The sequence below is a fragment of the Mustela nigripes genome, chromosome 4 (assembly GCF_022355385.1).
Source record: "Mustela nigripes isolate SB6536 chromosome 4, MUSNIG.SB6536, whole genome shotgun sequence".
NCBI lineage: Eukaryota > Metazoa > Chordata > Mammalia > Carnivora > Mustelidae > Mustela > Mustela nigripes.
The window spans coordinates 116199596-116214814 of NC_081560.1; the positions used below are offsets into that span (position 1 = coordinate 116199596).

Here is a 15219-nt window from a genome sequence, read left to right on the forward strand (position 1 = left end):
TGAGTTGAAATTAGGACAGACGGGTATTAACAGGCCCTCATTGAACTATGTAGCAGCAAAATCCTATGCCTCATTCTTCTCCTATACGGCCAGCGCATAGCTGAGCATCCAGCATGAATTAAGGTCTCAATAAATGTTTGCGGGAAGCAGAGACAAGGAGAGGTATTTCAGGATTTGACCTTGTAGTAGAAGGACACAGCAAGACCCTGTTCTTCTTTCCCATAAGTTAACAACATCAAACAAAGGATTTCAAGGGCAGTAAGAGAAGCTCTTCCCCCCATGAGAAGGACCTCGAGGGCCCACCACACACGGCATCATCACCCAGAAATACACACAGAGAGCTGGTGGCCGGAGTCAGACGGCATGGGAGGGTGGGCATCCAAGAGTTGCAGGACACGCCTACGCCCTCAAGTACTTGGCACTTCCTGGGGGAGGTGGAGGGGCTAGACACCAGAGAAGGCACATGCCAGGGGCCGAATGAGCAGACACCACAGACTATACTGCGTGATCCAAACTGGACCCGGAACCTTGAGCACGAGTCATCATCACAAACCAGGGTGGAGAGACGTGGAAGAAGTTGATGGACTCAGCAAAGGGACAGAAAGTGCCATGACCACGGCCTACCAAGTGAACCACATGACCTCATCTGTTCTCTCCACGTCAACTGGTGGCATCACTCGCCCCAACTGAAAATCTACAGAGCATTCTTTAATACCCCGTCATTCCTCTCGTACAGCCACTCACCGAGTCCTAACCGACTACATCTCCTCTAAACTCCTCCCTGCCCTGTTTCCACGTTTACATGGTCCAAGCCACTAGCTGCTCTCAGTCCCATCCACTCCTCAACGGCAGTGTATCTTCTGTACTATAAACTAAACTAGAAACCAGAGGGGCAAATCTCATCACTCGACCCCCATGTGACAAGAGTCACTGGAAGGGTCCTGTTTCTCCTAGGATAGGTAACTTTTCCATGCCATAGACTCCTTTCCAAGGCTGCTCTCTGCCATGCGATGCCCCAACCTGGCTTTCTCTGATTGCTTCATCTTCTGCTATACCCAGCAAACTCAGCCACCACGAACACTTCCATTCCCCACACTGTCACCCCTTTCACCTCTGGGCTTCCACCTTCATTCATGTGACACATGTTTAATACAGCACCTCCTTCCATGCTGTCCCTGGCTAGATGCAAATGCCCCTGGCCCGGCAGGACCACCAGCTCTGCACTCCGACATCAGAGCCCAGCCTGGCTAAGTCCCACCTAGCTTTCACATCTCCCCTGACCCGCACCCCTCCTGGGAAGGCTGCCCCCAACCAACTCTACCTTTGTGTTCAGTGGCCCTCCTATGTCTTCTCACAGCATCGTGCACTCGCCCTACCCCAGTACCAACCACACTGGGTTACAACTGCCTCTAGCATTTTCATACACCTCACTCAACTGTAGACCCTGGAGGGGCCCATCTCTCTTACTGGTTCAATCCTCTATGCTTGGTGAAGTGAACAACACAGAACAAGACTTCAGGAAATACTAGCTGAGTGGTTTAATGCTGAACAAAACGATTTTCTAGAGCCATGTTGATGCAGGATAGTGGAGGCCAAGTCACAGAGCACCAGAAATCCATGCTATCGAATTTGGATTTAACCTTCCAGGCATTTGGGGGGGCAGAGCATGGAGTGCAGGACCAAATGCAAAATTCTGAAGCTGCAGAATGACAAAGCAGTATTTTTAAGAGCACCCCAAAAAGGGAGGAGATTTTAGTAATTGGTGATCAAGGCCTGGGCCACAGCGGTGGTGACAGGAAGGAAAGAAGACGACAAGCATAAGGACATTAAGTAATGGACAATGTGTTAGAACAGAAAGGAGGATGGATCCGGGGAGAGCCTCCAGAACCGCAGGGCTGGGGTGCTACCAGCAAGACTGATGGCACAAGGGTTCCTCCCCTACCAGCAAAACTAAAGCTGGTGACCTTAGAAGAATGAGTGGCGGCATTACTGCCCACAGCCGGGCAAAGGAAGCAACCTGAACATGCATGGGCGACGAGCAGATTCAGGAAATGCAGTAGCGACACATACAAGGTAATGCTATCTGGCCATAAAGAAGGACAAAGTCCAATCAGAGCCACATGGCATTGCGAAAAGAAAACCAAGAAGAGAGGAGGAAAAAAAGCCCTTCTAGCCCTTCCGAAGCTCATGATGCTCTGACTCCACATGTGCGACGAGCCGTGTGCCCTATTAGCCCACGCGCCCAGTAGCTCCTGCGGGCCCGATGGGGTCTGAGGATGAAAACATTGGACAGGCTTCCAAACACTCTTGGAGGAAGGATCTGGCGAGTTCATGGGAAGCTCCCCAGCCCACCCTGGGGTGGGGAGTGGTCAGGACCTACGTGAGGACGAACAGTGGTCACTGGGGATCTGGGGAAGGCCACCAAAGGTTTCGCCCAAATGTTGGTGGCTGCTACCAATGCAAACTTCCCCACCTGATGAGCGTGCTTCAGAAAATCAAGACTTAAAAGGCACATTTGAAAGCTGCTATTTCAGGAGTACCCTGCTTTCCAACTAGTTATCTGCGAGAAGGCTCTCCACGATTGAACTGCAAACTCTGCCCAGGGTGGGGGGTGGGGACCCTGGGTGCTCGTCAGACCCAAGGCTACGGAGCAAACCCACCAACAGTCATGTCCATCTGGCTGTCCTTGTCTCTGTCACGACTGCTTGAGACCAGATTCCTTGTCAGAGAGTCCCCGTGGGGCTCTGTGCTTTGTTTCTGACACACAGAAAAGCTGGACAGGCACCAAGGGGAGTAAACTACTCGAGAGAAAGACAAAGAAGAACATGAGGAAGATGAAGGCCAAAAAGGATCCAATAACTTTTCTCCCACAGAAGTATCAAGAATAGTCTCACAACTCAAGGTCATTCAGGAGTCACTGTATTCGGAGCAGAGATCCTTCCAGGCCAAAAGGGTCATGACCTCTATTAGGGTAATGCTTAATAAAGGAACTCCATGAGGAGAAAAAGAAAAAGAAAAAAAGTTCCATTTCCATGGAACTCCATGGAAATTATACAGTACCATAACACCTGGAACTTTTTATTACCAAAAATAATCTACTTATCACAGGTCAGCCTGCGCCAAATTTAAAATAATTATTTTTTAATAAAGCCATTAACTCCCCCAAAGTGGGATTAGAGAGTTTAGTAAGATCAGAGACAAGATTCTTTCTACCTTTCAAGATTTTATTTATTTGAGAGAGAGCAAGGGAAGCAACAGAGGGAGAGGGAGAAGCAGATTCCCCGTGGAGCAGGGAGCCCGATGCAGGACTCAATCCCACCACAGTGGGATCATGACCTGAGCTAAAGGCAGATACTTGACTGACGGAGCCAGGTGCGCCTCCACTTTTTCAATATGGATCACACAGGAAACTTGGGTGCAGACTTCAGCATTTACTAACAAAAAGAGATAATCATTCTCTTACAAAGAAAAAAAAAATCCTCACCCCGTATTTGTCTCTTAATTTCACTTCTTTTTATGTTCCATTTGCCCTTGGAATATCCTGAGAAACTGCTACTGAGGTGACCCCTCCTGGGGCTTACGGAAGTATGCCTGTTTGGGTTACTAATTCCCTAAATGGTGACAGAAGTCACTATGAATGTGGATAGCCTACTGATGGAGGGGTCAATGGTTTGTAATAAGTCCTTGTGGTTACATTAAGAGGGAGGAACCTCCCATATGATGGATTATTAAGCTCTCGATATCACTATTAAGATTTCCCTCAGTTTGGCTGTGTCCATCCTGGGGGCAAAATCTTTTGACAGCTCAGCAAGACAAAAACAAAAACTTGTAAAAAAAAATGCTAACAGCGAAAAGACCCAAGAGAATGACTAACATAAAATACAAAGTCAGCAACACCTTAAATGAGAACAGTCTTCCAATGAAGGAGTCCAATTTTTTCCTACGTGAGGGAGTGGAGAGAAAACTGAAACCATGCTCTGCTGTGCGGGTTAAGAACTCTCTAGTAAGACTTCATGTTTATAAAAGCTGTGATGCCCTTCAGGCCTTCAAGAGAACCCCGCCTGAGTTATTATTCCACTGGGTGGAAGACAGGCGAAGAAGAAAATGGGGTAGTGTTCCACACTCAGGGGCTAAGTACTTTGTCATGAGCAGAAACAGCCCTGGAAAGAGGGGGAAAAATTCTAGAGACAGCTCTTATGCAATGAGCCAAGAAGCAGAATGTGATTATATCTGCAATAATCAAGGCCTGAGACATTCTGTCCTGGGTCCATGAGAGAAGTCAGGAAAGTTTTTAAGGAACTGGGAGGAGGGTCCTGTGCTCACACGCATGGTCTGATCCCCATCAGCCTTGCTGAGCCTATGGCAATTTCAGAAATTTAGATCTGGTCACCCATAAAGCTGATAAATCATTGATGTGGTTAATCGTAAACTGTCCTAGCCTTCTTCCAGAACACTCTAGCACTCACTCTGCGATGGAAGAGGACAAGTGAACATCTCTGCCAGTTATATTCAGATTTTAGCATGGAAAACATTAACAAAGGGGACAACATCCATGAAAGTGCTCTACCATTTTTCCCATGTGCTTCGGAAGACAAATGTCTTCATTTGCCATCGCTTTCTGAAATAAATTAAGAAGTTCTTTTCAGGTATAAATTTCATCTCTCCTGAAAGAGAATTCCAGGAAGCAGTCCCATGACAGGTGCTTGATGCACCTGTAACTACGGACACACAGTAAAGGGGGAGACAAGAAACCGATTTTTTGAATTAACTATCATATTCTGGTTTCTATAGATCAAATGTGCATAGACCCCAAGCCTTGACCTACAGAACCCTGCCATGGATGGACCAGATCCCGACATAAACAAATGCAAGCACACTGCAATGGGTACCAGGAAATAACACAGCCACACAAGGAAATGCAAAACAATTCTTTTAAATTATGAGGTAGAAAAATATCTCATGAAATGAAAAGATGTTCCAGTACAGAGTTACCAAAAAGCATCTAGAATAGAGGTCTGTTTTTGTAAATGTGTATCTGAGCATGAGTGTGTATGTAAGCATGGGTACAAACAGCTGTGAGGACACAATCATTCTGAAAATAAACCAAAACCATGACTAGAAGGTCATAACAAAATCTCAACAGTGGTTAACTTTTGGTGGCAGGATTCTGAGTGACTTTTATTTCCTTTTTTAACTTACCTATATTTTGTAAATTTTCTAGAATTACTATGTGTTACTTCAGTATGGGACAAAATTAATTTTACAATTTCAGATACATTAAAAAAAATTGACATTAGGATCCTGAGGCAGGCTCGTATGCCTCTGCTTCTGCTCCCTCACCCTTAACTAAAATGCCTTCTCTGGGCTCTCTTCAGAAATCTTCAGGGACCCGACAACAGAACTGGATGCCTGCTCCTGCTCTACAACAGAGGTCGGGTAACTACCGGGGTAAAGTTCAAAGGCAGGTCAAGCACTCTTCAGAACACTTTCCTCTCTACCTGAGCATAGCGCAGGAGCTTCTCCGTGGCCTCAGGGTCTTTATTCCAGATGAGGTCTTCACAGAGTTGGAGAAGCTCCTTGTGGATATCATCATACACAGGCAGGTTTCCAGCATTCACTATCCCCATGTCCATACCAAACTAAGGGCAAGAAAGAGGGAAAAAATGAGAATTTCCAGGTATATGCTACATCAGAGGTCAGCAAACATTTTCTGTAGAAAATATTTTGGGCCATGGTCTCTGTCCCAGCTACTCGGCTCTCCAGCTGTCCCAGAAAAGCCACGAAGAACAACATACAAAGCATGAATAAGATGTTACCCACAGAGACTGGCAGCAGGCCAGACTTAGTTTGCAGGACAAAGTGAGCAAACCCCTCCCTGCCTTAAGTGAAAGTTGCTTTCAAAGGGCACACAGGTGTTCTACTGTACCTTGATTGCGTGGTAAAGGAAAACCCCATGCATTGCCTCTCGGATGGCTTCCATGCCGCGGAAGGAGAAGGACAAGTTGGAAAGACCTCCACTTACTCGGGCTCCAGGCAGGGTTTCCTAGCAAAAATTTTAAAATGTGAAAAGACTTCCCTGTTTTGCCAAAGCAACAATCCCATCCCTCAAGCTTTATATATCAGGGGATAAGTAAAAAACATGCAGTCTGACATAATTCTGAGCTTCTTGTAGCCAGAGAGAGACCAAAAACTTGCCATATTATCGCATCACAAAAACACTGCCTTGCAGATAGTTTTTCCTACTAGACTCTGATCTCCCTGAGGGAAAATAAAAAAATTCTGTCTTATCTCTGTTGATCTCTACAATGGGCCTGATGAGGCCATGGTACCTAGGGAGTGTGCCAGAAAGTATCTGCTGAATATATAACAGAGAAAGAACAACGCAGAGACAGAGAGTAGTCTGTCATTCAGTCAAAGGCTTCTCTGTAGCCTAAATTAACCAACTCGCTAATTCACCATAAACTTGACTAATTCTGAGAGGAAAGAATGAAACTGAGGTTCCCAGAACACCTCACGACAATGTCCAGCATTAGCACGCACGTGGGAACAAAAGGAACTTCCTGTCAGCTAAGATACAAAGCAGCTCAAGCTTTAGGGATACAGCTTGCCACACCTACTGCTGTGACCTGACCATCCCACGTCCCGGGTATATGCTATCAAGAAACCTGGGCATGTGCACCCAAGTTACACATACCAGAATGATCTCGGCAGCATTGCTCATACTGTCCCGAATGGGAAACAAACCAAATGTCTATCAACAGTAGAACAGTTAATTGTGGAAGAGTTACATGATGAAATGTTGTATGTTCATAAAAATTAACAAAATTCAGGCTACAACAGAGCTGAATTTTTTAAGTAAGTTTGGGTAAGCCAAAAAGGCCTGAGAATCTTGAGACTCTAATTTATATGAAGCTCAAAACTGGCCAAACTAAGCCGTACTGTTCATACAGCCGCATCTCAGTATTTGGTAGTTATATCGTATAAAGTCACCATGAACAATGAACTTGCGAATACTGAGAACCACCATTCCTCAGGGGAAAAACAGTTATGCTTCTGTGAACCCCTGGTCACACAATTTTCATCTACTCATCAATACAGAAACTTGTTTTATGTGTTCTTCTGTGTAAAGACATCTTGTTTAACAAATACTACTAACTCACTAGTACTAAGCTCATGGCCAACTGGCTCTCAACCACTAAGGTCTAAACAAAGCTTTTATAACCGCAAACATTTTATCTGTAAGGCTCGTCCAGGCCTTCCTGCAATCAGGAACCTCAGAAGGCACTTGAGCACTATACTTGGGGGCCATTAAGACAGAAAATAAACTACCAAGGAAAAGCTCAAAACTGAAAAACATGGCACTACACAGGCCATTCACTGGACACTCGTTCAAAGACTGAGAACTAAAACAAGCTGCGGAGTCTGTTGACCTCTCCTGGGAACACGGTGGTTAGGTCATTCGAATTTTCATCTGTCTGCTTGTGGGTATGTACACAAATGATTGCAAAAGCACCAAGAGTATTGATTTCGGGGGTCACAAACTTTAGCAAATAGGTGAATTTACAAATACAAAATCCATGGATAATCCAGAGTGTATGTAAGCGATAAAATGATAAAGAAAAGAAACAAAGCATTATCATAAAACAGGCTGATGATTCCAACACAAAATTCAGAGTTGAGGGTGTAATCTGACAGGGAGAGTCACAGGGGCGCTAGGCATGTTCTGTTTCATGACCCAAGAAAGCTATTATGTGTTTCATAATTATTTATTATACCTATATTTTTAATATTTTTTCTCCAGTATCTACGTTCTACTTCATAGCATAAAACATCACATCAAAGAAAAATAATAATGGGCCCTAAATTTCAGAAAACCAATTTTCTACCTAAGAGTAAACTGTCAACATTCCCAGGCAATAAACAGGTATGTCAGTTCAAACTATTCACTGGAGCCATGAGATAAATTTGAGTGGTGTCCTGAGTAGAAGAGAGAAAATATCCACACTTACTTTAATGATTTTTGTTGCGTGGATAAAATTAACAGCATACAAGTTGTGCTCTTCCATCCCAGTACCAATGGTGAGGATGTTAGGGTCAAAGATGATGTCATTTGGATTAAAGCCCAGTTTTTTCACGAGTAGGTGGTATGCCCGCATGCACACTCTGATTTTGGTGTCTGTTTCTGTCGCCTGGGGAAGGAGCAAAGGATGTAATTTGAAATAGAAAAATGAAGTGTTATTTATGAAAACAGAAGCACATTTCACTTTTCGAAGGCACTTAACTATCAATGCTTGGATTTCATAGAAATCCAAATGCCAAGCAGCCTCTCAGCATTTATCAAATTATCTCAGAGGAGACGGTTTAAAGTCACTTCGTGTTTTCATCCGCACAACAGCTACACTGCTTGTGCGAAAATCACACCTTACACACACAGATGGGTAGATGAATACACAGGCTTCATAAAAAATACACACATGTTAAGGAACAATTAATAAATGAGCACCCTTCCTGTCCTGATCTGCCCGCAGTATGTCACACCTCACTCAGGCAACACTACCACAGGCTTCTTGAGCTTCCTGCTCTGATATCCCACAAGGATTCCAGGATATGCCCCCAGCTTCTTCCCAGCCCTCCCCAAAACAAACTAATTAACGTGGACCTCAAGCCATCAATGGAAATTAGTACTGCTCTTCAAAATAATGACACTGCAAGGCAAGGAACTGACTCCAGCAAAGACTGAAACTCCCAGTCCCTCCCCCTCATCCTTGGAATCAGGGCCCACATCTGCAGTTTGATTTCCTCCTATTTGCCCCTCCTCTACTCTACTCTCCCCCATGCTCCTCTGACTTTCCTGAAACCTGCCAAGCCCCTCCTACCTTAGAGCCTTTCCATTTACTGCTGCCACTGCTCGGGACACGCCAGGACGTGGCTGCATGGCACACATCACTCATGTCTCTGCCCAGATGGCTCTTCCCAGTAAGGCCTTCCTCACTCACCGGCTCCAACCAGCCCCTCTGCCATTTTGCTTGCTTCCTCTGTCTTCTTTAGGGTACCTCTCTTTCTAGAACTTGCATTTATTTGGCAACTTATTTTTTATCTGTTTTATTATTTATTATTACCTTGTTGAGCCAGAATGCCCATCTTGCTCCATCCCCTAAGCCTACAGTCTCGTGCCTGCCTAGGGTGGCACCCAATTCCATTCACTGAATGAAAGAACGCATGCTGCTTTTACTCACTTTCTGAACTTTGTCAAGGAGACTTTCAGATCAAATTTACAATCTCAACCCAGGGCTTCCATAACAAATTACATTCTGAGTGATTTCTTGTATAAATATCAAATCTGGGGCACCTGGGTAGCTCAGTCAATTAAGCATCTGCCTTCAACACAGGTCATGATCCCTGGGTGCTGGGATCGAGTCCCGCATCTGGCTCCCTGCTCAGCCGGGAATCTGCTTCTCCCTCTCCCTCTGCCCCTCCCCCACCTCATGTTCTCCCTTCTCTGTTCTCTCTCAAATAAGTAAATAAATAAATACTCTTTAAAAAAACCAAATCTGAAGAAAAACTCTGAAGAAAAACTGAACACTTGCTAGCACTAGAGTGGCTCCAAAAAACTAAGTCACATACAATTCTGAACAGACGTGCAAAATGTTCCGGAAAAGTGGCCAAGACCACTGAATTGCGTGTTCAGTTTCCAAACTGACTACTCTGAAGGAGGGAGCCCGTGGCTGGAAGTGGATAGAGTGCATGGGGAAGACTCAGGTCCTGTTTGCACACACTGACCTCCCAGAGACAGTTCTCCAGGCAAGTGTACAGATAGGGAGACACTGCTGTAGCTCCGGGTTTATAGGGAGGCCCCACCTTCCAGAAAAAGACACAGTAGTCAAATTACACGAAAAGCTCACTCTTACACCTAGGCTTCCAACAAGCTCACCTACTCTGGTATCCGTTCAACTGTTCCCTTCATTCTCCAATGTCTCCCTGCTTCCTGCAGCTGGTGGGGTTAGATTCTGCCTGGCGGGGTCAGTGCCCCTGGGGCATAGCAAACCAAAGGGCCAAGGGAGAGGGTGACAGGAGTGGGCTCTGGGGCCCTAATGCTCCAGGCTTTAGGCAAGGTGGAAAGCTCTCTCATCTTCCTTAACTAAATTTCTTTAACAACCTACTTACTCCTTCAGTGAGAGTAACAAGGTTAAGTAAGAGCAAGATGTGGGCCCACAAGAAAGCAGTCACCCAGGGATGCCTTTAGTCTTCAACTTCGGTTCACCCTTCACCAGTGAGCCATGTGAGGATTCAAGGTTCCAGGTTCAGTGGCCTGGCTGAGATCCCTAAGAGAGAAGGTACAGGGGTTTGGGCCTACAGCAGCTACTAGAGCTTCCTAGAGCCTAGTTTGGTTGGTAGGTCAAGAAATCAAGGTCCTGCTCATTTCTCCAAGTCATAAAGGACACCTGGTCTCGTTTGGCAGGCCACGTATGCTCTGTATAGGCAAGCAGGAGAGTCCAGCCACCACACAAGCCACAAGGAGGAGGGTCCTCCCAGGACAGGAATCCTTTCATAGGGCCAGAACAGAATCACCAACTATCAGGCCCAGAATGATGGGGCCTTGTCAGATTGTTCCTGTAGCACCTAACAGAGTGCCTATCACGTTAACAGACACACAAATCCTGCTGCCGGATGAACAAAAGAATCTCAGAATGAACAGAGTTTCAGGGGACAGGCCTCTGCCAGGAGCAGGTCATATCACATTAGATTTGCCAACTTTTTCTTTGTTGGGCTCCTCGGCTAGGGTTAGGAGATACACCCATCGGTGAGGCTTAGTCATGCCTGAGGATCCCACAGACCCGAAGAGAGGTCCACGAAAGCACAGAATGGGAGCCTTCCTCTACTCGCAAGGGCTCTCAACATGGGTGCACGTTATCACTGGAGGGCTTCTTGCTTGTGTACTAACACCTGGACCGCACCCTAGACCCAGACAGACCAGGATCTTGAGAAGAGATGTAAGCAACAGCATTTTTAGGAGTCCCTAGTGCTTCTAACATACAGACGGGATGGAGGCCAGGTCAGTGAGGCGCCACCTTCTCAGGTGAAGCTGTAAGAAAACCTGAGAGACGACACCACAAATCTGGGGATCACGACGGAATAAATACCTTTTATGATTCTACGATTTACCCAGTTTACTCTTGAGCTTCAGAAAGTTAGACAGCCACCAGCAAGTAGAAGCTTTAGTTAAGAAATCCAACCGCCAGGCTTTGCCAGAATACCACACTCCGGGAAAAAGAAGATAGACTTAAGACAATTTCTGATTGACTCATCAAGGTGGATACTGGGAGGAAAAGAAAGAAAAGGGGGAAGATACTGAGATCCTGCAGGAACACAGCCTGACAAGGAACAGGGAAAGCACCAGACCAATTACGAGGTAGATTAAAGGTTCCAATGAGCTTCACATGGGAATGTGCTTCACATGGGCCAGGGAACGCCGTAGGAGGCCCATTCTGCTGCCACCAGGTCCCCAACAGCAGTGACGGAAAGGGACGTCTGTGCCACCATCAGGAGGGCACCGACAAGTCAGAAGGAAAAACGCTGAATATTTATCTAATATAATTAGATAAATAGATTTAGAGCAGAGTAGGAGAGTGAGCTGGGGTCACCGGAAAGCAAGGCCAACCTGGAATGCCCGTTGGTTCGCTCTCCACCTGAAAGAGGGAAGTAGTGCCCCTGGCACAGTTCACATTCCAGCAGGGACTCTGGGAAGCAGGCAGGAACAGACATGATGCTGGACAGGGAAAAGAGCCTGAGATGTGCTCTCCACACTGTGCTCACAGCAGGGAGGAGAAAAGGGTCTCAGTTGTAACCACTGGTGACACAGCAAATGAGGAAATCAGAAACCAGGCTTATTTGCATGGTCACCATCGTGATCCTACCCATGTTTTTTTTCCCCTAGAAACCTCAGGCAGAGGCTGCTTGCTGCAAAACCCTACTCAGAAGTGCCCAGGTGAAGAAGCACCATACCCTAACGGAGGTACATGACTCCATTAAAATCTTCTCTTTCATGAAGAGGAATGCCAGGCATGTTCTGGGAAGTCAGGAGCCTGAGCTGAGGAGAGACGCCAACTGTAGGCTGAGCTGTTATTCTTGTGAGGTCAGTGACCATCCCAGGCTCCGTGGGGGTCTTGGGACTGAGTGCCTGCAGGTCCCCTATCCCTCACATATCTCACAGACCTCCTCCAAAGGTAATCTAGAGAAGTCTCTTTCTTACAAAGAATATAAGATCGGGGTGCCCAGCTGGCTCAGTCAGAGGACCATGCAGCTCTTGATCTCGGGGTTCTGAGCTGGAGGCCCATGCTGGGTTTAGAGATTACTTAAGTAAATAAATAAACTTTAAAAAATAATATATGATCTGTAGTCCATCTCATAAGGCAAGGCCCAAGAACAGAAATAATCATGTAAGCTTAGCCAGGGAATGGGGACCTCTCTAGAGCCACTAAAAAAGAGGCACCTGAAATGTAGAAATATAGGTCGGATTTTCAGAAGGTCAGAGAAGAACATATGAGAATCAGCTCCTGGGTGTGGGCCAACTGCCTTTAACAGGGTAAAAATAAAGGGAATGTTAAAAACTATTACTTCCATTTCCTAGAACTATTTATGATACCATGGTGCATATTTTCCTGGAATTCCCTGGAATTCAACTGAAAAACACTATCAATTTATCTAAATTCAAAAAAGAGGCCATTAGCAAATAAAAATCTAAAAAAATCACTACCAAAGGAAAAATATTTACGAAAGGAAAAATCATCCAACCACCATCACAACAACAAAGCAACACAAAATACCTGGGAACGTTCTTGAGATTTCCTATTTAAGAACAACTATAAAACCTGATGAATAGTAAATGGAAAGACATACCATGCTCCTGTATGACGACCCTGAATATTGCCAAGATAGCATTATTTTTAGGCTAGGGTTAATGAAATTTTAATCAGTATCTCAATGGGGCTTTATTTCTCCATAAATTGGAAAACTACTTCTCAAATCATTTTAACATAAGAAAATGTGTTGAATATTATGGATGCATTTACAGAATACTGATTGTTCTTTTATACAGTCTGCACAGGCACAAACAAAAATGATACATCCCATTCTATCATGTGATAATTATACCAAGAAATCTTACATTAACAAAAATTATCATACAAAATAATAATTTCAATTAGAAAAGGAAAATTAAATGAGTAGGAATAAAGTTACTTTCCCATAGAAATCTCAATGATAAAGGTGTTGAGTATTTTGTTAGAGTTAAAACAACAGGCGGAGGCTGGGGGAGGCCCCTGGGCGGCTCAGTCAGTTAAGCATCCAGTTCTTGACTTCCGCTCAGGTCATGATCTCAGGGTTGGGAGAGAGAGCCCTGCACCGGACTCCACACTCAGCAGAGAATCTGTTTAGAATTCTCCCTCTCCCTCTGCCCTTCCTCCCGCTTGTGTTCTCTCTCTCTCGAAATAAATAAATAAAATCTTAAAAAAGAAAATAATAGGTGATCAAAACCACTAACATCAAGAGAAGACAGAGAAATGCTTCCTTGTTCGCCCTTTATTGCAGAAGTTCCAGGGCCAGTCCCTTCTGCCACCGATGGCTGAGCTGGCAGTTTTCATTGCAACACAAATCAAAAACGTAAACTGAAATCAGCGACCAGGTAGTGCAACAAAAGCAGGCATGAGTTCCTCGGCTCTGCTCAGGTGCAGCAGTGGTTTCCATCTGAGAGAGCTGCATTCTCCTAAGAAGCAACCGTGTCATGCACGCAAAGCGAATTCTGGTTCTTAACTGACTGTTACACCCAAAAGCATGACAAGAGCTCATCGACAGAAAACATGCCTTTATAAACCAAAATATCTGGGTTGTTGGTTTCTGAGCTTTTTTGCAAATACGTGAATTTTTTTGTTTTGCTCTTTGTAATTTGGCTCTTTATAACTGCTCACCACAATCCTTCAGTGAACGTTTAGGTCTACAGTCATACAGAAAAATTATTTTATAATAGAAAAAGCAGCGTTTAAAAGGGATCTTCAGGGGCGCCGGGGTGGCTCAGTGGGTTAAAGCCTCTGCCTTTGGCTCAGGTCATGATCTCAGGGTCCTGGGATGGAACCCCGCATCAGCCTCTCTGCTCAGCAGGGAGCCTGCTTCCCCCCAACCCCCCGCGGGCCTCCCTTACTTGTGATCTGTCAAATAAATAAAATATTTTTAAAAATTAAAATAAAATAAAAGGGATCTTCAGTTTTACCACCTTACTCTAGCAATTCCTTCCCTTTACAGCATTTTCTGCCTGTCTTTATCAAGTGTAGTTTTTACATAGTCATATACACAGTGTATATATAATTTTGGTTTTATATTTTTATTTACATTTTATAACCACTGTCATCCTGCTCCATAATCTTCAAAATTAAATCTGAATACTCTGAATAATATTCTAACAGAATGATGTAATCTAAGTCAGCATTTCTCTCCAGTTGGGCATTTAGGTTGGTTTTCATTTCAGTAAAGCTGATGAAAAATCTTTGCATATATAGCATTCTTACGCTGTTGAATTCTTTTATTGGGATAATTTCCCAGAAATGAGATCATTAGCACAAAGGGTAGGAACATTTTTATGTCTCTTGGCAGGTATTATAGTGTCTTTCAAAAGGACCGTCTATGCTCTAGAATGAATAAGCTTTCTATTTACTACTGCTGGACCAGCACAGATCTTGATCATTTTTAAGTTTGCTTCTACTAACTTAGTATGGATAAAACACTACCTTAATATTGCTCTAATGTGCACTCTTTCATAACTAGCAAGTTAAAATTTTTTTCCCTACACTTGCTTTTTCTTCATAATCACATTCCAATCTAAATTGGGAAGGCCTGTTCTCAGACAGGATCAAACACTATGCGGTGCTAACAGATAAAGCATGGGGATTATACAGAACTTGGAAACATGCAAAAGTCTGCACACTGGCAGAGCAGGTATCCAAACTTGGCTCTGGCATGTCCTAGCCATTTGACCTTGGCTCACTGTAAAATGGGATGACAGCTACCCCAGCTGGCCGCTAAGAGGACTGAGATCCCCCCTGCAGGTGGTTTTCAATTAGAGTATACATCCCCTCCATGGCTTTAAAATTCCTGAAGCTAGATTTAAGAAACGAAACAAATGAGCAAAGGAAAAGAGAGGCAAACCAAGAAACAGACCCTTAATTACAG

General features: G+C 44.6%; 1 protein-coding gene across 4 annotated transcripts in view; it reads right to left on the reverse strand.

Moving 5' to 3' along the window:
* Window positions 1-15219, reverse strand: part of MTR (5-methyltetrahydrofolate-homocysteine methyltransferase) — a 110193-nt gene that overhangs the window by 42907 nt on the left and 52067 nt on the right. For all 4 annotated transcript variants that reach the window (XM_059397370.1, XM_059397371.1, XM_059397368.1 and 1 more), the window contains exons 16-18: window positions 8010-8189; window positions 5927-6043; window positions 5499-5639 (exon numbers count right to left, since the gene is read on the reverse strand). In XM_059397370.1, coding sequence (XP_059253353.1) covers window positions 5499-5639; window positions 5927-6043; window positions 8010-8189 — 438 coding nt within the window. The remainder of the gene's footprint in view (window positions 1-5498; window positions 5640-5926; window positions 6044-8009; window positions 8190-15219) is intronic.